Source organism: Bison bison, unplaced genomic scaffold (genome assembly GCF_000754665.1).
Source record: "Bison bison bison isolate TAMUID 2011002044 unplaced genomic scaffold, Bison_UMD1.0 scf7180017864370, whole genome shotgun sequence".
Classification (NCBI taxonomy): Eukaryota; Metazoa; Chordata; class Mammalia; order Artiodactyla; family Bovidae; genus Bison; species Bison bison.
The window spans coordinates 10065203-10089317 of NW_011494942.1; the positions used below are offsets into that span (position 1 = coordinate 10065203).

General features: G+C 38.5%; 1 protein-coding gene across 1 annotated transcript in view; it reads left to right on the forward strand.

The window, feature by feature from the left end:
* LRMP (lymphoid-restricted membrane protein) overlaps positions 1–24115 on the forward strand; it is a 92916-nt gene that overhangs the window by 42476 nt on the left and 26325 nt on the right. Inside the window, exons 18-25 of the mRNA XM_010856044.1 lie at positions 3563–3624; positions 4725–4805; positions 5717–5813; positions 7715–7862; positions 8620–8701; positions 20670–20716; positions 20822–20886; positions 21392–21499. Coding sequence (XP_010854346.1) covers positions 3563–3624; positions 4725–4805; positions 5717–5813; positions 7715–7862; positions 8620–8701; positions 20670–20716; positions 20822–20886; positions 21392–21499 — 690 coding nt within the window. The remainder of the gene's footprint in view (positions 1–3562; positions 3625–4724; positions 4806–5716; positions 5814–7714; positions 7863–8619; positions 8702–20669; positions 20717–20821; positions 20887–21391; positions 21500–24115) is intronic.

Below are 24115 nucleotides of genomic sequence, written 5' to 3' on the forward strand. Positions count from 1 at the left end.
AACTATAACCTTCAGCAGCAAAGGAAAAAACCCTCAGCTTGGCTGCTGACAGGCAGCAAGAGGCTTTCAGCTTTATTTTAAGAAAATTAAAAACAGGTGTCTGCACCTGGGCCTCCCTTGCAGAGGAGCGCCGTCCCAGCCCCGGCCGAGCTCTGCTCTGTGGCAGACTGTATTCCCGCCTGCGTTTGTTTCAGCAGCCCCACAGCCTCCAGGTTCCACTTTCATGGGCATTTTCTCAGCAGCCCCCCAGCTCTGTGCCACTTAAAGTGTCACCAGCATTTCCACTCTGTTGTTTTTGTGCATTCTAGGATTCTGGAGTCAGCCTTTAGCCATTTTAAGTCGTATGTCTCAGTGATCTAAGCTATCTTCCCTGGTACTAATGACAATTGTGTTCAATAGTGCTTGGGTTACAATGTTGCATATACATTTTTAGTGGTCTCTTCCTAGCCCTATTTACCTCATAAGCTCCATTATTTTTGTTCTTATTGTAGTTTTTATTTATTTTTAAATTTTATTTGTTTTTGCCTGCACTGGGTCTTGCTTACAGCATGAGGGCTTTCTCTGGTTGTGGTGAGCAGGGGGGGCTGCTCTCTAGCTGTGGTGCACAGGCTTCCATTGTGGTGGCTTCTCTTTTTGGCAGAGCACAGGCTCTAAAGCCCAAGCTTAGTAGTTGTGGCCTATGGGCTTAGTGGCTCTGTGGTATGTGGGTTGTCTCCAGACCCTGGATCCAACTTGTGTCTCCTGCACTGGCAGGCAGATTCTTAACCCCTGCACCACTAGGGAAGCCTTGTTGTAGTTTTTAAATTCTTAGTTATTGATGAGTAATTAGTATATCATGAAACGTTCAGATCTTAAGTGTACTGTGGAACCAGTTTGACAAGTGCACATGGAAACACAGAACTTCAATAACCCCAGAAACCTCCTTTGTGTTACTTCCACTTCTACTTCCCCACCACCAGGAGGAACCAGTGATCTGATTTCTATCATCAGTGGGTTCTAGATGGGTTCTAGAATTTAGGCTGTTCTAGAATTGAGTTGTGTAGTATAAACTTTTGTGTGCTTCTGTCTGTCTTCCCTTCAATGTGTTTATCAATGGGATGCCTTTTCATGGTTGAGTTACATTGTTTTGTAAGAACATTGCACACTATGATTATCTTTTCTCCTATTATTGGACATCTAAATTATTTCCAGTTTTGGGTCTGTGTGTGGACCTGTGGGTTTTTTTTAACCTAGGATAACTATCTAGGAACAGCTGTAACTTTAACATCTTAAGAAAGTGCAAACAGTTTTCATAGTGCTTGGAGCATTTCATGCTCCTTCCAGCAGTGTATAGGAGTTCTAGGTATCTGATTTTAATTTTTTGGATTGATTGGCCATTGTTGTATTTCTTCTTTGTGAGCTACCTAAATCTTTTGCCCTTTTTCAAATTAAGTCCTTTGTCCTTTTGTTATTGAGTTGTAGAATTTCTTTTCTTTATATATTTTGAATACAAGAACTTTGACAGATATATGTGTTGTGAATTATTTTCTTCTAGTCTGTGGTTTTCAAAGAACTTTAATATTTTTAATGCACAATTTAATAGAACATTCAGAAATGCTATGAAGTTGACTAACATTATTATGGCTCAATATCATGGTCTTGATTTTCAACAGCCAATCAATTGCAATGTCTTAGTGCATAATCATTTAGAAAGTTGTTTTATTTCAGCTTCCTTCAAAGGCTGAATGTATCCAAGACAACTGGTCTCATCCTACATCACAGATGGCAACAGCAGGGAATACAGTGGCCATTGTTTTACTCGCTTCCATGTAAAACCTAAATGTCCTGGAGACATGGCAGGTTCAACTCCAAACACATAAAGAAGAATGCAAAGATTCATGCAAATTAAGGTCATAAGCCAGCTTGTTTTGCCTTATGAAACATATGAAAATCGTTGCTACCCATTGCACAAAACATCTGTTGAAATGAGGTTTACAGCTTGAATGTTTTGAGATTGACTGTTTCTAAAACCCAAGACTGCCTGATGGGGGAAGCAGATGGGCAATTTAGACAGTCTTATACTAACTCGTTATTTCTTCTGAAACACAAACTTATTTAGAAATTCAAAGACAGTGTATTGAGATATACAGCTTCAGAAGTATAATGTTGGAAACTGGTTAAGAGAACAGAGCCTTCAGAAAACTGATTAGGAGAACAGAGCCTTATTCCTTAATATAGTGAACACAGGGATTTTTAAAAAATTGAGTCTATACTTGAGTTCTAAGTATTCAGAATTTAATTCTTTAAAATTACTTAAATATGTTAAAATAGATTTAAAATATATTCTCCTCCTTGTGGGCCTCATAAACACTGTCAAGCTTAGTTGAAAAATGTTAGTTTTACAAAAAAAAAATTCATATAAAATAAATTTTACATTGGTAATTTTCCACAAATTGGAGGTTTTCAAGCTTTTTTCCCTGGAAAATGTTTATAATTAGATTTTGTACTTTTCACATGTATTAGCATTATTTTCTATGGCTCAGAATTTCTTCAGGCTACTGAGATATAAAACTGTTGGTCTTTAAAATAAGAAACACCAGATTTCTGTGTGTTTTGGACACCAGAGTATCTGCTGTTAATTTTCCTGGCTCTTAGTGACTTTTTTTTAAGTGGCAGCTATTAATATGCCTCCATCTAGCAGAGCTTCCTACCCTCATTTAATTTTTGTTTTTAATCATCTGTGGGCTGAGAAAACAGTCAAGCTTGTGAGAATTATGTATAAATTCTGAGCCCACTATTTGAGTGAAGTATAGGACTTGCCACATGAATAAAGGGCATGGATATCAACATCTATTTTGGTTGTTCCAATGATTTCAGCCTATTTTCTGGTTCTTGGCTACTTTTCAAAGGGTATGGATTGTCAAATAAGAAATGTGTTACTATTTAACTTAAAAGTTAAATAGGTGTTTTTCTCACTTTCATTATTTCAGAGATGAGAATTTGGAAGTTGCTGGGAAGCAAATTTTCAGTTAAGTAGAAAGACAAATATTTTTAATTTCACAAAAGAGGATAGTGAATGGAGCACTGTCCTGAGTCTGATCTTAGCTCCATGAATAGCCAGTTACGCACTTCAGTCTTCTGGACATCAGTGTCATCACACCTACTTGTAGGATTCTGGGGCTCTGAGGCTCTGTTTCCAGGGCTTCCTTTCCTTGTAGCTTGAGCAGAGGCTTATTAAAGAGACAATTTCCCCATGGGTAGGAGTTTGGATGGAGTGACCTCTGAGGTGTATTCCCTTTTTAACATGAATAATTCGGTGACTCACTTGTAGAAGATAATTCACTTGCATTGATCAAGGTTAATTTTAAATACTCAAGGGCAATAATAGTTTAGTTGCTCCCTCCTGTTTTGTTCTTCTGCTTTCCCAGTTTGATGAGTCTTGAGAACATCATTCTCAAAAGCCATTGTTTTCTCTCTCCTTTCCTCAGGCCCCAGATTTAAAGCTGTTAAAAGTTTATGAAATGCATAAAGGGAGGCAGTTTACAAATTGTCATATTAAGCTGGTTATACATTCTCTTTATAGCAACAATTCAGCCACTAAGAAAGAAGTTAATTAAAGGACAACTTCATGGCTTGCTGTTTCAGGTAAAAAACAAACAGAAAGACCCAAAGCCCTGTGATACGTGTTTACTGTGGGGAAGTTGTCCAGTTGGTGTAAGATTTTGAAGCTAAGTTATAATATGTAATAATTTTAGTCATAAAGTTAAATAACTGACTTAGAAAAAGATGCTCTGGTGAACTTTGTCCTTTCATGCATTTTTGAAAGCATTTTGCAAAACAGGAGACAACACTCATCAGTGAGTGGTTCCTAATAACATCTTTTAGAGAGGAAGCACCTCAGAATTTACTGTATCTCTTAGCGAAGGGCCAGTTTTCTAAGCTTAGTCACATCCCTTCTGAGACTCTTGAGTAGGCTTTGGTGGTTGTTGTCTCTTTTCTTTCCTGTTTGAACCAAGCTCTCAACTCCTTTCTGTCTGGATATCTCAGGATATCCATGGTGGAGTTAAATGCGTTTCTTTCCCTTATGACACTTGGTGAATTCCTCCTTTCTGTTCATAAATGAAGAACATAAGGAACAGTAAGATTGGCACTGGAGGGAAGGGGCTGGAGGAGGAAAAAGAGAAGGGTGACATTTGCATGTATCTGTTCCCAGGGCATAATGCAGGAACATCTGTTTAAACAGAAAAAAAATTCATGTCAGAGATTAAGCTAGGCAGAGTGCCTAAGAAGCCCCTTACAATAAGTTGAACAGGAAAAATCTCCATATCTAAATGTGCTTTAATCATCTCAAGAACACCAGTTTTCTATTATAATGTAACTGATAGATATGTATCTATATCTTTGAGGAAAGTCACAGTTTTATTGCTGTAAAATTTTCACAGACACCGTTTTCACTACTCTGAGTTATGTCTCCAACAAGCTTCTCTGGCCTCTGCCTGAAGATTCAGTGACAAAGCCATTTAGTTTCCTGTTACTGATCCTTGAATTTCATTCCTAGAATAAGTAATGGGGAAAATGCAATGAGAAGCTTACCATTATAAACCTGTTCCCTTAATGTAAAATACAAGATAAATAACTACTCTATTTTCTCCCCCTCAGTTAACATCACATCTTTAATGTGTTTTGTATCTGTGACTCTTCTATCATCCTATTTTTGAATATACTCTACCATTTTCTCATGACAGAGCTGTTTAGATGAGGAATTTCCTCACTGTGATCCCTTGTCCTGCACAGAAAGAATTCATCAATGTCTCCAGGAACAGCTGGTAAGTTTCAGCTTTTTGAAACTATTTAAGTGCCAATTGTGAACTTACTGTGCAAGTATTAGTAAGTTAGACCTCTATACTAATTTTCTTGAGAGATTATCAGGTGAAGCAATATAGCTATGTTCTTTTCTTTTTTAAGGCTTGAATGCCTGATTTTAATTTTTATTTAAGGTTCACTTGTTATTTATTTTTGGCTGTACTGGGTCTTCATTGCTGTGTGTGGGCTTTCTCTGGTTGCGGTGAGCAGGGGAGCAGGCGCTACTCTTCGCTGAGGTGTACAGGCTTCTCACTGTGGTGGCTGCCCCTGTGGCTCCCTTCAGGCTCTAGGTGCACGGTCCTCAGTAGCGTGGCTCCAAAGCTGGAGTGCTGACTCAGTAGTTGTGGTGCATGGGCTGAGTTGCTCTGTTGCACGTGGGATCTTCCCAGATCAGGAATCGAACCTCTCTCTCCTGCTTTAGCAGTCGGAGTCTTAACCACTAGACCACCAGGGAAGCCCTATTTTTTTTTTCTTTATTATGTGCACACACACAATTCTGATAGGCCCTAGGAAATGGTACTATTAAAAATTTTTTGATTATAGTATCATAAAGAAGAATTATATAACCAAACTTGCCCCTCATATTTCTTTCCCCAACACCTTTGTTTATATGAAAGTGTTTATTATTGGGAATTGGTGTTACCATTCTGTTAAATTATTGAAGAGTAATTTTTAATAAGTATTACATCTTACTCATAAGGTATACATCTCAATTCAGAGCATGAAAGCTTTTTTACTTTGGTGTCATTTATTTTCTTCTTGATCTCTCTTGTGGGAGGACAATGATATTCTTTCTGATTCTGGAGATGAGAAGAGTAGATTATGAAATATGTTCAGCCCTTTGGAAAGCTAATAGTACTTGATTTCTGTTCAGAAGCAGCATTGCCATAAAAGATATAGTGATCCAGAAGCAAGAATACATCCGCTGCCCTTGGCTTTCAGACACACGTGCTGGTACACACCTCTGCTGGGTAAGCGTGGATGGCCGTTTCCTATACCCTGTTAGACACCGATGGAGGTGGGGCTTTTTCGGAAAGGGAAAATAATCAGTTATTGGGAAGATCGCCTGGAAAGGGGAATGGCAACCCACTCCAGTATTCTTGCCTGGGAAAGCTCATGGACAGAGGAGCCTGGTGGGCTACAGTCTGTGGGGTCTCAGAGAATTGGACATGACTTAGTGACTAAACAACAACAACAATATATAGCAACGGTTGTCGAAAGCTTATATGTTTATCCCTGAATTCAGTCAGTCAACTTATATTTGAGCACCTACTCTGTGTAAGGCACTGTATTATATATTAATATAATAAAGAGTAATCCCTAAAATAGCTCACAGATTATAAAGGGAAGTAAGACTTGGGTCAGAGAAGGCTCTGCAGAAGAAACGAGTGTTTAACTGGGCACCGAAAGACAAGTTGCATTTGGAAGAGCAAAAAGCATGGGAAAAAGTATTCCAATGGAGAAAATAACATGAATGGGGGGGAAAGAAGAATGCAAAGCTGTAAGAGAAGAGTTCAAGCTGGACAAGTCACTTTGGAAATAAGAGGACTTGGGTCAGGGTACAGCAGAATGTAAGTTTGCAGCAGGTTCACGTCAATGCCAGGCTAAGGAGAATGAACCTTATCTTAGGAGATGCTCAAAACTGGGGCATCTCTCATCAAAACATAGATGTGCTTTGAAAGTAAAAGTTAATGGTTGGTTCTGAAAGGATAAAAGAAATGGGATGATAAAATAACTTCAAGAAGAAATAGAAAGTAAGTAGAGTGATTTGTGGATCATTTCAACTAGAAAAGGGAAAACTGCCACCGCAGCTAACGAGTGACCAGTTCATGTAGGACAATAGATGAGCACTTGCTTTCTAGGGATGATGTTACCCACAGGAACTCAGTGATTATCACAAGGGCACTGAAGGAGAGCCCCCTATGTGCCAGGCACAGGTCTCTGCTCTGAACATACCTCTTAATTCCTTTAATCTTCACTATATCCCTGTGAGGTAGATGCTAATGTAATTGCCATTTTAGAAATAAGAAAACAGGAACATGTGTTAGGAACTTGCCTCAGGTCGTGTGGCACTTCATTTATAAGTAAACTGGGGCTCAGAGTGGGTTAGTTGTTTATCTGAGATCACAAAACTGTACATGGCAGAGTCAGGCTTTGAATAGAAAATTGTGATTGATTCTAAAGTCTATGTTTTTTTCTATTAAATTCTGCTGCTGCTTGTACTCAGAAAAACATAACAAGACAGTTTCCACACCCAGAAAAAATTGTCATCCTATTTCCTGCACTCTTTAATGGACAGGGAAGTCTGCTGTGCTGCAGTCCATGCGGTCTCTAAGAGTCAGACACGGCTTAGCGGCTGAACAACAAAAACAAAGACAATGTCGAACTATTTTCTCTTCAGCAGTTGGTAAACTGTTTCCGTAAAGAGCCAGATAGTAAATATTTGAGGTTTTGCTATATGGTTTCTGCAACAACTACTCAGCTTTGCTGTTGTAGCACACAAGCAAGCTTGGATAATGCCAGATGAATGGGTGTGGCTATGTCCCAATAAAACTTTATTTACAAAAACAGGTGGCTGGCTGGATTTTGCTTGTGACAGCAAGTTGTTGTTGAAACCTCTAGTTGCTTACTAGGCAAGGGTTTCTGTTTCCCCTCCTCTACCCTCACTCCTCCTTGAAAAAAGAAAGGCATGAAAACTTAGGGGATGGGGGATTATGTTAAAATATTAATAAAACTGAATTTTTGCTGTCTCAGAAATGGTCTCATCTCCAAAGAGGGAATTTTTGGAGAGTCCCTCCAAAGATTTTGAATTTTGTGGCATCTGCCTTTGAACCATTAATTTCTATTTTTATTTTTTTCTCTTCTACTGCAGATGCCTTGCATCTGGATAGTTTTACAGCAATTCCAAGACTAGAATTGACTCCTTTCTCATGTGTGGCCAACCTAATCCATGCTTCGCATGAAAGGCCCAGATATGAAGAAATAGAGGATGGTGCTTTGGCTGTGACTGAAAGACACAGGTAAGCTAAAAGGGCAGACTGTACTTATTCTGCTTTTCGGGGGGTGGCCTCTTTCCGTTGCCTACCCTTTTAATCAGTTAGATTTTCATATTCTCAGATTGTAACACCTTTATCATGGAATTTTTATTGTGTAACTTGCCTAACTTTCTGAAAATCGATAATTTAAAACAAAGATAGTTTGCTCCATAGCTCTTTTGAATTTCATAATATCCATCCTAAAAGTATAAAAGTTGAATAAGGCTGTTTAAAATGTTTCCCAGCTTTTAGGAATATATTATGTACTGCTAAGTTAACTTAACCTGCTAGGTTTTGATCGTAATTCTATTCCTTCACACTCCAGGCAAACAAGTCTTTGAGAATCTACCCCTGTGCCCCTCTTCCCACACCCAAAGCTCCTCTGAATTTACTCAACTCTCTAAGTACACAGATTGATCTTCCTTAGGAAAAGTTTAGAAAAGTCAGTGGAATCTGTGAGCACTGTCCACTCCACTGAAACTTCCTATCTGTACCAAGGGGTCAGGAAGCAAGACTTTGAATTGCAAATACTTCATTTTCATTTGAGGCTGGATTCTCTATGGTTATAACCTCTCTCTGATAAAACTTGGAGCTCTCTTTCATCATGTCTCATTGAAGGCATGAACTTAATTAGATATTTGGTAAAATTGGGGTGGGGAAGGAAAACTACATGATAGATTAGTATCTGCTAAAATTTGCAATGTTTCCACTTGTAGTAAGGAACTTTACTTTGTGTTGTCAGGTGCTCTGGCCCTTCAGCTGGTCCCCACCCAGGAACAGATCTTTCAGGTTGCATCAGGATGAATAATGACCTAAGTATGGAAGTGAGTACTGGACTATATTTCAGCTTCATTTTTTAGCTCTCCCATATCCTGATCCTCTTCCATGGGTATTCTTTTTTTTTTTTTTTTAAGTATTATAGACTTGTAAGTATTATAAACTCTTTCAAGTACAAGTCTTATATCACAAAATTCAGATGCATGAGAAATGTCTGTCTACCTTTGATGCCATATGGGGAGCTTTCTACCCTCTTCTATAGTATAAACTCAAGCAAATATAAACAAAGGATATTTTCATGAAGTGTGATGAACTTTTTCTTTGAGAGGTGGAGTTCAGGACTTAAATTCTCTATTAACTGCTAGAAGTCTCAGGTCCCACTGACTCTCTGAGAATTGAGGTCAAGGCTAGATAATCTTTGAGGTGTTGTACTTTGCTGTACAAAGTAAGGCAATGGCCAAGGAGCAATCACTGCCTCAGTTAGGGGTTCGTAGGACTTCTTCTGTATCCAAGAAGAGAATACTAAGTAGCTGACGAAGTGAAAAAGTGAACATGAGAGTAACTCAGTGATGTCCGATTCTTTGTGACCCCGTGGACTGTAGCCTGCCAAATTCCTCTGTCCATGGGATTTTCCAGGCAAGAATACTGGAGTGATAGCCATTTCCTTCTCCAGGGGATTTTCCCAGCCTCGAACCTGGGTCTTATGCATTTGTAGGCAGATTCTTTACCATCTGTCACCAGGGAATCCCCAAGTCACTGAGGGCACTCAGACAAATACCCCAGGTCATGGAGATGTGTCTGAAGTACCTTTCTCCATCAGCAGTCCGAGCCTGAGGGAACATGATCTTCTCAACCAAATGGAATAGACTGTTCTGTTTCAGAATCTGAAAATCCATCACTCTACTTTCTTTTTTTAAGATTTATTGTGATATATTTCTCATATCAAACAGTTCATCAATTAAAATTATTCAATTAAATGTTCTTAAAAATATTCAGAGTTGTGTAACCATCACCACAATCAACTTTTGAACATTTTGATGCTCCTAGAAGCATGACTATTAGGAGTCTATTCCTATCTCTGACCCCTACCCTGACTCCCACTCCGCCCCACTCTCGGCAGCCACTAATCTACTTTCTGCCTCTATAGATTTTCCTGTTCTGGCTATCTCATATGAACGGAATAATACAATACATGACTTCTTATGACTAGCTTCTTTCACTTAGTATAATGTTTTTAAGGCTCATCTATTTTGTAGTGTGTTATCAATACTTCCTTTTTATGACCACATATTTCACTGTATGAATATGCTATGTGGTATTTATGTATTCACCATTGATAAGAGCTTGAGTTATTTCTACTTTCTATCATGAACAACATCACTATGAATGTTGATGTAAAACATTTTGTGTAAATATATGTTTTCAGTTCTTTTGAGTATACATCTGCTGTGGTGTGTGTGCTCAGTCATGTCCGACTCTTTGTGACCCCATGGACTGTAGTCCACCAGGCTCCTCTGTCCATGAAATTTTCCAGGCAAGAATACTGGAGTGAGTTGCCATTCCTACTCTGGGGGATCTTCCCAATCCAGGGATTCAACCTGTGTTTCTTGCATGTCCTGCATTGGCAGGCAGATTCTTTACCACTGTGCCACCTGGGGTACCGCATATATCTACAAGTGGAATTATAGCACCGTATGGGCTTCCCTGGTGGCTCAGACAGTAGAGAATCTGCCTGCAACGTGGGAGACCTGGCTTCAATCCCCGGGTTAGGAAGATCCCCTGGAGGAGGGCATGGCAACACACTCCAATATTCTTACCTGGAGAATCCCCGTGGACAGAGGAGCCTGGCAGGCTACAGTCCCTGGGATCACAAAGAGTCGGACACGACTGAGTGACTAAGCACAGCACATGGTCACTCTATGTTTAACACTTTGAGGAACTGCAAAGCTTATTTCCAAAGCAGCTATACCATTTTACATTCTCACCAATAGTGTATGAAGATTTCAATGTCTCTATATTCTTAGCAACCGTTGTCTATCCTTTTTTCTTAGTTTACTTAGAAAATGTTTTTATTTTATACTACAACGTAGTTGATTTAAAACCTGTTTCACGTGTACAGCAAAGTGATTCAGTTATACACATACGTGTATCTATTTTTTTTGTCTATCTTTTCAATTATAGGTATCAGTGGATGCAAAGTGGTATCTGATTGTGGTTTTCATATGCATTTTCTTAATGACAAATGATGTTGAACATGTACTCTTTGGCCATATGTATATCTTCTTTAGAGATATGTCAACAGATCTTTTTTTTGCCCATTTAAAAAAAATGAGTTTGTTTTTTAATTGAGTCACGTGAGTGGTTCTTATTCTCCCTCTTAAGTGGCTGCAGTCCATGGGGTCGCTAAGAGTCAACATGACTGAGCGACTTCACTTTCACTTTTCACTTTCATGCATTGGAGAAGGAAATGGCAACCCACTCCAGTGTTCTTGCCTGGAGAATCCCAGGGATGGCAGAGCCTGGTGGGCTGCCGTCTCTGGGGTCGCACAGAGTCGGACACAACTGAAGCGACTTAGCAGCAGCAGCAGCAAGTGTGTGTATCTGACATTTTTCTGTCCCTTAGTACCCCATCCTATTGAGTAGTTAAGAGAAGGAAAGAAAAAGGAAATGAATCTGTTTTGCTATTAGCAGTTCTTGTAAAGTTTTAATAAAGGAAGTTGAACTTGGAAGCTTACAGGATGTCTGGTTATTAGTAATTTCCCTTTTATCTGGTATTGATTTCACCAAGAAGACGGAAGGAACCAACATTAGTTGTGTACCAGGTACACAACTGGAGGAAAGCATTTCTATATACTAATTTTGTCTACAACTTTGAATGGTATTCTCTGCTTCTGCCATCAAGGCAACTGAAATTCAGAGAGGTTAAATAACTTAACCAGGATCACTCAACTAACAAACCTGGGCTGCAAATTCAGGTCTGTCAAGCTTCAAAGATTAACCACTTCTTACAACTCCTCTTATACAACATTGAATTTAGACATTTCAATCATCATAATTACTCACAGTTACCTTGAAAGTAGTTTTTTGGCTGAGAAACAAATGTGCTTCCTTATGTATCAAAAAGGAGCTCCTAATCTATTCTTATTAGAATATGCGACCAAGTTGTCTTGTCTTTTTATTTATTTATTTACCATCGGGTGTTAGTTGTGTTATGTGGGATCTTTCGTTGCGGCAAGGGGGCTTCTCTCTGATTGTGGCATGCGGGCTCAGAAATTGCAGTAGGTGGGCTTAGTTGCCATATGGGATCTTAGCTCCCTGACCAGGGATGGAACCTGCATCCCCTGCATTGGTAAGCAGATTCTTAACCACAGGACTAGCAGGGAAGTCCCATTTATTTTGTCTTGACACCCATGAAGAAATAGGAGCTAACAGAGATCACAGGTCAGATGCTGCTGGGGAAATATAGAGATTCCCTGAAGGTTTTTCTGCTGCCTCTAAGCCGTTTCTTCCACGGGCCCCAGGAACTAGTCTGTCTGGTGCACTGTGTGGCTATTCTCAACTGTTTCCACCATTCCCTTTCCGTCTGCTTCACTGAAGAATCCTTGCAGCCTGTGCACTCCCTCATGCCTGTCCCCTGAGCACATCCCCACCCCCTACCCTGCCATGCCCTCCCACACCCATCTCTTAAACAAATACAGTGCTCTCCTTAGACAGTGCTTGTCAAAGCATTTGCATTAATAAGAATTAAAATTAAATATGAGATTAAAATTACAAAGCATATAATCCATGTTTATCCCATTGACCCATAGATCGTTGTGTTTCCTTAACTCTTCAGCTTCAAACTTTCAGAATTTCATCACTCTTGAGGGCCTTCATAACAAGCAACTTGCCCTGGTATTCAAGCTTTTCTCTAATCTGGCTGCAGTCTTAATTTTCCACCCTCTCCTCATCCCTGCCTTATAGTTGTCCCTAAATGTCAGCCAAGCCATGTGGTCTGCATTGTCGGAATATATCACACAAAGTTGTTTATGCTGTTTTCTCTGCCCCAAACACATACAGTTCTCCATTTATCAAATTCCATGTGACTGTCAAGGCCCATTCCAAAAACTTTTCTTGTGATAGAAATATTTGCAGTCAAGCATCTCTAGTCCTTTATCTTCTTCTTTTTTAAAAAGATTTTTTTTAATGTGGAAAAATTTTAAAGTCTTTATTGAATTTTGTTATTTTGTCACAGTATTGCTTCTGTTTTATGTTTTGGGTTTTTTGTTTTGTCTTTTTTTTTTTTTTTTGGTCCCGAGGCATGTGGGATCTTAGCTCTTCAACACCCTGCACTGGACTGCCCAAGGAAGACCTCTTTAGTCCTTCTTGAAATCGAAATCAGTATGAATTAGAAGTTGAGAGATGAGGGTTTTCCCTGGTTCTCCCTCTCTGCAATTGTGGAAAAGTCTTGTCATTCAGACCTCAGTTTCTTCATTTCTCAACTATGCCACTTGGGAAAAAATAAGTTCACCCTTTTCTTTTAGACCCAGTCACTGTGTATCTTTTGTCTATATTTTTGGTTACACTGTAGTTCTTTGTTTTCTTATGTATTTTCCTATATCAGGTTATTAGCTTGGTGTAGAATGCCTTTGGCCATTAACCAATGTCCACCTAGCATCCTGAATAGATTTGGTATATGGTAGCTATCCTATTAATATTTGGTTAATGCCTGTTTACTTCTTTATTTTTGTATCCCCTATCGGGTCTATTTAAAACATTGAGAGTGAGCACCCATGAACTTGTTGAAGTGACAGTCTTGCCCTATTGTTTTCTGACTGGTGTTCCTGAGAACTATTTTTTATTCCTCTCTGTATTCATAGAGATAGCTATATTCTAGCCTCTTTTGCAGAAAGCACAGCATGAGATAAGAATGAGCATCAGTATTCACAGGAGGATTTTGGGGGTGAGCAGAGGACTCTAGCAAGATTAACATCTCAATAAGAATATCTCTTAGTAAAATAATTTGGGGTCCAGTTTGGGGCATTCTTGGGAAGAACAGAGCTATTTTACTGATTCAATGAAATCTATTTATTTGGAATATTTTAAATAGGGAAAAAAAAGAAATAAATTATTTCCAGTCCTTGTCTTTTAGAAACTCAGACTAAAATATTTATGAGAGAAATTTTTACAGTACCTGAGTCATACTTCAAAACAATGCCAGGGTAGTTTTAGTGGGTGACAGTGTCGATGAAACAAGATGGGCCACAGGTTGATAATTGTTGAATCTGCAAAATAGGTACACAAGGGTGGTTGTTCTGTTCTGTCTACTTTTGTATTTATTTGAAATATTCCCCAATAGTGACTAGAATTTTTAGCCACATAGCATAGGCTTTGGAATTCAGCAGGTGTGGTTTTAAACTGGCTCTGTTACTTATTATCTGTGTGACCTTGGACAGGTGGCTCAACCTCTTTCAGTTTGCTTGTGTCCCTTGTGAAACAGAGATATTATTTTGCAGAGTTCTTCTGAGAATTCAGATACATACACATACATATATTACGCCTATACACACACATATATCTGTCTGCACATCCATATACATATATTATGCGTATACACATGTCTATATATATCTACAACTGTTAAGTTCTGGTCTAACCAGTCCATGGAAACAAACCAGGTTTGTTTAGAGAAACAGACTGTTCATATTTAGAGAAAAGACAAATCTCAGTGCTCTGTCTCCTCACTTGCTGATGAATAGGAAGCTCTTTTTGTTTCATGAGGTCAACATGAAACAAAAGAACATTTGTTTTTCCAAGAACCTATGTTGATGCCTGGGCTTCCCTGGTGGCTCAAACGGTAAAGAATCTGCCTGCAATACAAGAGACCCGGGTTTGATCCCTGGGTCAGGATCATCTCCTGGAGAAGGAAATGACAACCCACTCCAGTATTCTTGCCTGGAGAACTCCATGGACAGAGGAGCCTGGCAGGCTACAGTCCAAGGGGTCGCAAAGAGTCGTACACGACTGAGCAACTAACCCTTTCATACTGATGCCTACCAGTATATCCCAATGTCCTTCTGACCTCACCAATCAGTGGGTCCCAGGGAAAGGCACTTCACCTCCTGAGAGACTGTTGGAGAAGGCAGGTGGTTTCACCACTCCCATCCCTGTAGTCCTTTCTGTTTGCTGTCTCCACTGGCCACAGGCCCTGCCTGCTCTACTGCTGACCTCCTCAGAACACTGTGTCTGGACTTCTGGTAATCTCCTTACCCTGCTCAGTGGGGAGAAGTCTCTCCCTTCTTGTTCCAGAACTTTAAGGATCCTACTGTAGTGTCGGGTGGACTGCTTGTGACTTAGTCATTGAAATTATCCTTTGCTTTTCAAGACAAATGGATAATCCAGCAGTGCTGCATGATAGTACAGTCTCCCACTGAGTTGATTCTTGCTGCTCTTTTCCGTAGCTAGATCTAGCAGTTTATTTGGTCCAACTTTCTCCATTCTTCCTCACTCCTGACAACTTCTATTTCTCTCAGGCCTAGGTTGTCTCTCCTTATAATCTGTCTTTCTTTCCTTATTCACTGCTCCCACCACTGAGTCTGAACAGCAACCAAAGGATTTCTGGGCCTTTGCAAAACTGCATTCATGATTAGGTACCTGTGTGTGTCCCCCAACACTCCAAGAATTAAGATGCTTCATGAAAATCCTGGGACATCCCTGGTGGTCCAGTGGTTAAGACTCCACCTTACTACTTCAAGGGGTTGCAGGTTCAATCCCTGGTCAGGAAACTAAGATCCTGCATGCCGTGTAGTATGACCAGAAAAATTTGGGGGGAGCTTCCCAGGTGGTGCCGGTGGTAAAAAACCAGTCCATCAATGCAGGAGATGTAAGAGATGAGGGTTCAATCCCTGGGTTGGGAAGATCCCCTGGAGGAGGCATGGCAACTCACTCTAGTATTCTTGCCTGGAGAATCCCATGGACAGAGGAAACTGGTGGGCTACTACAGTCCATGGGGTCGAAAAGAGTCAAACATGACTGAAGAGACTTAGCACCATGAAATGAAACTGATTCTCCCCTCTACCTACCTGAGTCTTAGATTTTACCTCAACAAGACTCTTTATAACATATTAAAGTACCTGGTTCATAGTAAACACTCGGGAAATAGCAGCTATCACCCAAAATCAAGATTATCAATAGCATGAAGCTCAGAGGGTATAGGTTAAAGGATATGAAGATGAATTTTTGTTTTCCATTTGACTGTTACACACACAAAAAAAGCATACCGTAAATATTAAGTGCTTTGCTATCCCTTTGAGGTCTCCTTCATGTAATTACATGTTTTTTCCATCACTAGAAAAGGGTGATTTATGAGGCAAAGTACAGAATCCATTTAAAAATATCTCAGATTTTCTGGCCATTGTCTGTCCTGTTCTCTCAAGCTATGTGTGGGTGCAGCTTTAATAACCTTGGAGAATAAATAACATTGCCAGTTGCAAAATTGGAACATGTAGAAGTTGGCTGATAACTATATTGCAGATGAACCTCGAAGTGGTGGGTGTGTCCTGTAGGTCTCAAGGTGTGGTGTCCTTTGAGTTAGAAACTGCGGGGAAAAAAAAAAACTTGTGAAGGCATTTAGTTTTATTTAGGTTACAGCAGTTATAATCTTTTGACATTCAATTTTACATTCTTTTCTTTCTAGAAGATTGAAACTTTGACTCTAAGTCAAGGGCATTTTTTTTTAAGTTAGAATGAAATAAGTCTATACAGACTCCCTTTGTTCAGTTTTTTTTTTTTTCTCAGAAAATCATATTTACTTGAGTAGTGTCAATTGTCTAAAATGGATCTAAAAGTGAAAGTTACCTTGGTAACATGAATGTTTCTTAGTGAAAGGGTTTTTAATCATAAAAATCTATGGGTAAAATAGCATTTCATCTAAAAGAGTAACCCTGGAAGATTATCTAGGCCTATTAATTGCCCTTACTGATACTGATAGAGCTTCTTGGTGGCTCAGATGGTAAAGAACATGCCTGCAATGAAGGAGACTGGAGTTTGATCCCTGGGTTGGGAAGATCCCTGGAGAAGGGAATGGCTAGCCTCTCCAGTATTCTTGCCTGGAGAATTCCATGGACAGAGGAGCCTGGTGGGCTAAAGTCCATGAGGTGGCAAAGAGTCAGACATGATTGAGCAACTAACACTTTCACTTTACTTTCAATATCTTAGAAGCTATTTCTTCATATTTTCGAACTGGATATTAAAATAATGCTGCTGTATGTATGTGAGAAAGCTGAAGTGAGAGGGGGTGAGTGTGTGTGTCTTGCATTTGCTGACCCAGCCCGTGGGAGACTATCTCGCTTTGTTCCATAAGTACGTTGGCTACCCCACCCTTACCCTACATTAGACTTTTACTGTCAAAAGCAAATGGGCTGCACCACAGATTCTCATGTAAATGTTATGCAGGTTCCTATTTGAATGGCTTGAACAGGAAGAACATGCTTCCTGCTCTAGGCTGTCAGCATGTGTTAGACTCATTAATGTGAGCCAATCTTGTGCTGTAAGTAAGTCTCTCTCTTCTGAACTTTCTCTTTCTTGCATTTAGTCAGTTTCTTGATTTTCCTTGGTTTTAAGATATATCCAGTAAATTATCTTTTTTTATAATCTGTCTAGATCCTGCAGTTGTTGTGTGTGTTAGGTTCTCCTGTGGGCTCAGTAAACTGGTTTGAATAGGGGCACCTTTTGAAACTGGAAGAAAAGAGCATAATTGTAGAAAGTGTTTGCTGAGTTATTTTTCATCCCCTATTTCACACACACAGACAGCCTGAGGGGCTATATCTCCAACTTTCATGAACTATTAACTCTAAATTTGGAAAAATAAAAATCTCCTTCTTTTATCTGGCTCTTCTTCTAAGGAGGAAAAAATGTTAGCTGAATATATGAAAATCTAGGATTGAGGTATGTTGTGTATTAGGTTGTTTTTTTGATCAGTGAGATGTATAATGATTCATGAATTGGGACTAATATCCAGTAATATCCAATATCTTTTCAACAGAACAATGCAGTAATGTATGTCTACTAAATACATAATGTTTATCCAAAACCACAGAATTGTTACTTAATCAATAAATATTTTATGTTTACCAGTTTCATGTATAAAAATTAGGATGAAAAAAGGGCTTTACACAGAGCATTAGGACAGATGAGACTCATTTTTAATATAATGTATTTTTTCTGTACTTATTATTTTGATTTTAAATAATTAGAATTTTTAGAAAAAAAATTTATAGAAATAATGTTTTCTCTTTCCTTTAATATTGGAAATCAGTTTAATTCAATAGAAAATAGCTGCATTCTCTTTCATATCTCTTAAATTCAAATATAAGGTTTCATGTCTGATTGGTATAAAAAGGAATTTTTCCTGACAAACTTAGGTTTTTAGTTAGTACAGTATAATTATTGCATATATTATTATTATTTATAACACAGTAATAAGTGCTATTTCAAGTCACATATAATAATAGATTTCTATGTTATGAAGTGTTAAATGGGCCTGATTTATTATTATTATTATTATTAAGGACTCAATGCTCGTTGATTTTTATGGAGGATACTCAATGAAAATGAAGAATGTCTAATTTTTTCCTATTTTACAGCTTCATTTTTTTACATATGTATTGGTAGATAGTTAAATAAGCATATAATAATTACTAGTACAATATATTTAAATATCTCAAGGACAGAGCCAATATTATTTAGCTACCAGTGGCATATAAGATGTAATTTCTCTTCAAAATTTAATGCACATATTTTTCTACTCTGTTCTGTGCATTCCTCTATGCAACGCTGCTTATAATTTATGAAGTATTTGTTTTGCATATTTGTCTTTTTGACTGGCCTATGAGTTCCTCTGGGACAAGGACTGTGTTTCTGGTCTCTTTCAGGCTTTCAGTTTTGTGCCAGAAACAACGCAAGGCTGTTTCTGGCACAAACTAGGCCTTTGCTGAAAGTTGTTGAATTAAACTGGTGCCACAAGGGACTTCAGTCACATATAGTCTGACACAAAGACGTTTAAAGCAGGGACAAGATGAAATAAAAGAGAAGATTGCCTAACATTTACATATACAAGTTGTTGTTATTATTGTTCTGTCACTAAATTGTGTCCCACTCTTTGCGACCCCATGGACTGCAGCACGCCAGGCCTCCCTGTCCTTAACTATCTCCCAGAGTTTGCCCAAACTCATGTCCACTGAGTCAGTGATGTGATTCAACCATCTCATCCTCTGTCACCCCCTTCTCCTCCTGCCTTGAGTCTTTCCCAGTGTCAGGGGGTTAGGTATAAATTCTTACTGTGCAGGTTTGATTGTGGAGTTTTCTTAACATTTGAGGTGAACATTTTGGAAGTTTATATTCAAGTCATTTATCAGTCAAAGATGATCGATGGAAAGTCTCTGCCTCTCCAATAGCCTTAGGGTGTTTCAGAGACAGTTCTGTTTACAATGAAGAGGACACTATATTTAGTCTGATTGTTCAGACAGTTTAGAGGCTGGCACTACCATTCTGAATGCTCCTGGGAAATTACTTTATTCATTGGCTTTACTTTCCTCACCTGAAATAAGTAAAAAATTTTTTTCTCATTAAAATCTATTGCATAAGGTTGTGGAGTGAGTTGAGACGGTATATAAAAGGGATTAATAAATTGTAGTATGCTGTACAGATGTAAGCTATTGTTTTTTGTACTGGATAACTATATATTCAGCAAACTCTTGCTAAACCTTTACCTTTCTGTGAAGTCAATCTTTTCTTGGGTAGATTCTCAATATGGTATATGGTATACAGCAGGCCTCTATTGAAACCTATTATATATTATGACACCTAATGAGAAGTTCTGTGTTTGATTATGGAAATTTAAATATCTTTATTTTTGCATTGTCTGTGCAGATTTTGGATATGTCCAAGTGATTTCAGTTTTAATTTATTAAATTCTTATTTGTTTTCCTAAATAAATCAAATAATAATAAAATATATTTATTAGTAGAACTTTTTATTAAAGAGGAACCCGTGATCCCACTGTATTTTTTGAAAGAGAATAAGTGAATCTGGGGTTTCCCAGGTGGCTCAGTGGTAAAGCATCTGCCTGCCAAGCAGAACATATGGGCTTGATCCCTGGGTTGAGAACATCCCCTGGAGAAGGAAATAGTTATCCACTCCAGTATTCTTGTCTGGGAAACCCCAAGGACAGAGGATCCTGGCAGGATACAGTCCATGGGGTTGCAGAGTTGGACATGACTTAGCGACTAAATAACAACAGCAAAAAGTGAATCTATGTTCCCACTGCTTTTTTTTTTTTTTTGAAAGAGAATCAGTAAACCTAATCTCCTAAAGTTCCCTCCAAACTAGGAACTCGATGGAGATTACAAAGCTCAAATGAGACTTTCATATACTTACCCTGGCAGACTGGGACCACAAATTTTTTTGGGGGGGTAGGGGGACCACAATTGTGTTAAAGCTCTTTTTGAGCCCCAAATAAGAGGAGCTGACATAAATATAATCCCTCAGAACTTTGAGACTTGGATAAACTTTAAATGTATTATGGATCTAGCTAGAAAATTGAGAACCATTTTTAAATCAACAGGTCAAAAGTTTTAGGTTGAGTAATAGTTCCATAAATAGAAATGTTGTTTCATGCCCACCTAGAATGCCCATCTAGTTCTGTTTAAAGAAAATTTAAGTTCATGATAGAAACTCTGTCTGCCCTTTAAGATTAGAATTTGTTTTGCCCAAGAATTTATATTTTATTTGAATATTGGACTTGTAAGTATAGTTAAAATTGGACTTTTTTTTTAAAGTACAGCTTTGAGTAAGTATGTATATCCATCTGCCCTATAGCATCACATTCCCATATCCTCTCCAAAAGAGCAAAGCAAATATGGGTTCATTTAAAACTGTATGAAAATATTTGCTTAACACAACCTCTCTGGAATGGAAAATGTCAAATTGTTAAACTTATTTCTCTCTCTCTCTTTCTCTCTTTTTTTTTCCCTTAAGGAGAATGGTGTTGAATACTTATGTTCTGAGAGCCAGCCCCAATCCAGGTTTGCCTATTTGTTTGTGTGTGAATTTGGACGCATATTCCATAATTTCCAAGAGAATTCTTTGGACCCAACACTCCAAAAATATTACTTCTACTTTTTTGACAGGGAATATTCTACCCTACCATCTCCTGGTCACACTTCATCCACAGAAAGTACTGTAACTTCAAGTGGTAAGTAGATTAGAAAAGATATAAAAATAAGACTGTTAGTCTGTTATATTGAAAATGGATAACCAACAAGGACCTGCTGAACAGTGCATGGAGCTCTGCTCAATGTTTTGTGCCAGCCTGGATGGAAGCGAGGTTTTGGGGAGAATGGATACCTGTATACGCATGGCTGAGTTCCTTTGCTGTCCATCTGAAACTATCACAACATGGTTAATCGGCTATACCCCAGTTCAAAATGAAAAGTTTAAAGTTTGGGGAAAAAATAAATAAATATGAGGAAACAGAAAAATACTGAGGATATTCTACGAAAGATCCCATAAGCAGAAAGCTGTACTCTATTTCAATAAATGCTATATTATTTAACACCTCCTTTAAAAAATTAGAATGTTAATATTATAACCATAAGCTTGGATATCTTGTGATCTCCTGAGGTGTATACAAGTGAAAAGGACATAAGCAAATAATCTTTTGCATAGTATTCATGCTGTTAGTTTCTTCCTGTTGATAGATTCTGGATCAGAAATTTTGCATATGGCTTCTGGTGACCTTGACTGTAAACCACTCTGTGAGAAAGAGGAAGATAAAAGATCAGCTTCTGCTGTGACCAAGATCCAAGGTAAGCTGTTGAAGGGTTCAAGCACAGTTTCCATTCTAAAACACGAAACAAACCTGGAAGCTAGCAGAGTAACTATCATCAGTGGCTGAGTAATATTGTCTTATAAAAGAATTTTGAAGACAGAGTCTGAAGAAAAGAACTCTAAGAGGTGACCATGGCCTTCATATATGCCAATGTTACCAACTTTTTCCCAACTCTATATTTAGAATAAAACTTACAATGTATTTTAATAGGATTTAAATATCTTCTTATGGCCAAAATTTATTGGACACACCTGAGTCTCAGCTGTGATGCAGTTGTGAAATCACTTACTTAGGAAATTCTCAGAATCCTCATTAGAATTTACTGGGTTAAAAGGATGGACCAGGACTTCTCTGGTTGTCCAGTGACTAAGACTCCATGCTTACACTGCAGGGGCCATGGTTCATTCCCCGGTGGGGGAATTCAGGTCCTGCGTGCTATGTAGCATGGTCAAAAACTTTTTAAGAATAAAATAAAAACTGGATATTAAAAGAAAAGAGGATGGACCAATTAGTGATGGTCCACTCAGGAGGCAGAAATTAACTAGACAATTCTTAGTTGTGTCCAACTCTTTGTGACCCCATGGACTGTAGGGACTGGAGTCAGTTGCCATGCCATGTCCATGGGATTTTCCAGGCAATAGTACTAGAGTGGATTGCCATTTCCTTCTCCAAGGGATCCTCCCAACCCAGGGATCGAACCTGGGTCTCCTGCATCGTAGACAGACGCTTTACCGTCTGAGCCACCAGGGAAGTCCTAGACAATGCATTAGATCCTCCTTTTCTGCCATTTGAGTCTGAAAATAAAGAGGTTATTCTCAACCGTTCCCTGTTAGGCATCACTACAGTTGATACCCTTGGGAAATGTAGACTCCCATTTCTACCTAAAGTGTCAATTAAGGAAAATTCATCAAAAGTTAAATTGTCAATTAAATTTGAGATATAGGTGCTAAGTTAAAGGAGCTGTAAAATTGTAGAAATGGAATCCATTCCTTCATTTAACTAAAGAATATCTTTACATTCTATCTCACACCAAATAAGAAAAATTTTAATTAAAACTACACCAGGATACCATTTTTTACCTATCATGTAGACAAAGATAGAACAATTTGTTTGCACACTTCTAATAAGATTGTTGGAAGAAAAAGAATTTCTCGTCCATTGCTGCAAGGAATGTAAATTATTATAATTAGTATGGAGAGGAATTTGCCAGTATCTACCCAAAATTTAAATGTACGTCAGTTCAGTTCAGTTCAGTTGCTCAGTCATGTCCCACTCTTTGCAACCCCATGTACTGCAGCACGCCAGGCCTCCGTGTCCATTGCCAACTCCTGGAGTTTACTCAAACTCATATCCATTGAGTCGGTGATGCAATCCAACCATCTCATCCTCTGTTTCCCCCTTCTCCTTCTGCCTTCAATCTTTCCCAGCATCAGGGTCTTTTCCAACGAGTCAGCTCTTCCCATCAGGTGGCCAAAGTATTGGAGTTTCAGCTTCAGCATCAGCCCTTCCAATGAATATTCAGGACTGATTTCCTTTAGGATGGGCTGGTTGATCTCCTTGCTGTCCAAGGGACTCTCAAGAGTCTTCTCCAACACCACAGTTCAAAAGCATCAATTCTTCAGCGCTCAGCTTTCTTTATAGTCCAACTCTCATCCATACATGACTACTGGAAAAACCATAGCTTTGACTAGATGGACGTTTGTTGGCAAAGTAATGTCTCTGCTTTTTGATATGCTGTCTAGGTTGGTCATAAATGTATGTATCCCATGATAAAATAATTGGTTTCTGGGAATTTATCCTGTAGATCTAAGTACACACATACTATATGACATATATGGAAGTTGATTTATTGCAGCATTGTTTATAATAACAAATAATGGAAACAAGTTAACTATCAGTAGAAGACTAACATATTTTGGCATGTCCAAGTAATGGAATACGAATATGCATTTGTAAAACATACAGAAGGGAACGTTTTTCTTGGAAGAATATCAAAGAACTATTGTTTCTTAGGGAAAAGCACTAGAGTACAAAGCCCTATGTATTGCATGTAAATATTTGTGAAAGAATAGAAAAAGGTTTTTGTACATATAATACATATATAAAATATCTCTACAAAGCTAGACAGAAATTAGTAACATTGTCTATGAGTCAGGAAACTGGCTTTCTGGTGGGCATGATGGGAGAGAAAATTTTCACTGATAAACATCTTATACTTTTGATTTATGGACTATATGAATCTACTATCAGTCTTAAAATATTTTTAAATATAAATTTTCCATAGGGAAGATTTTTATGTCTTTGAAGATAGTGGTTACCATTTCGTTCTTATTTCCATATAAATTTTAAAAATTGAGTACATCCTTTAGTTATTCTGTTTTCTTGAAAAGAAAGAAACAAAATCTAACTATTGCTGCTGACCTTTGTGTCTGGACTGAACTAAATTTGTACTGTAATGTGCTTGATAATGTGAAGAGGAAAATCATTATCAAGTACTGCTGCTGCTGCTGCTGCTGCTGCTAAGTTGCTTCAGTCGTGTCCAACTCTGTGCAACCCCATAGACGGCAGCCCACCAGGCTCCTCTGTCCCTGTC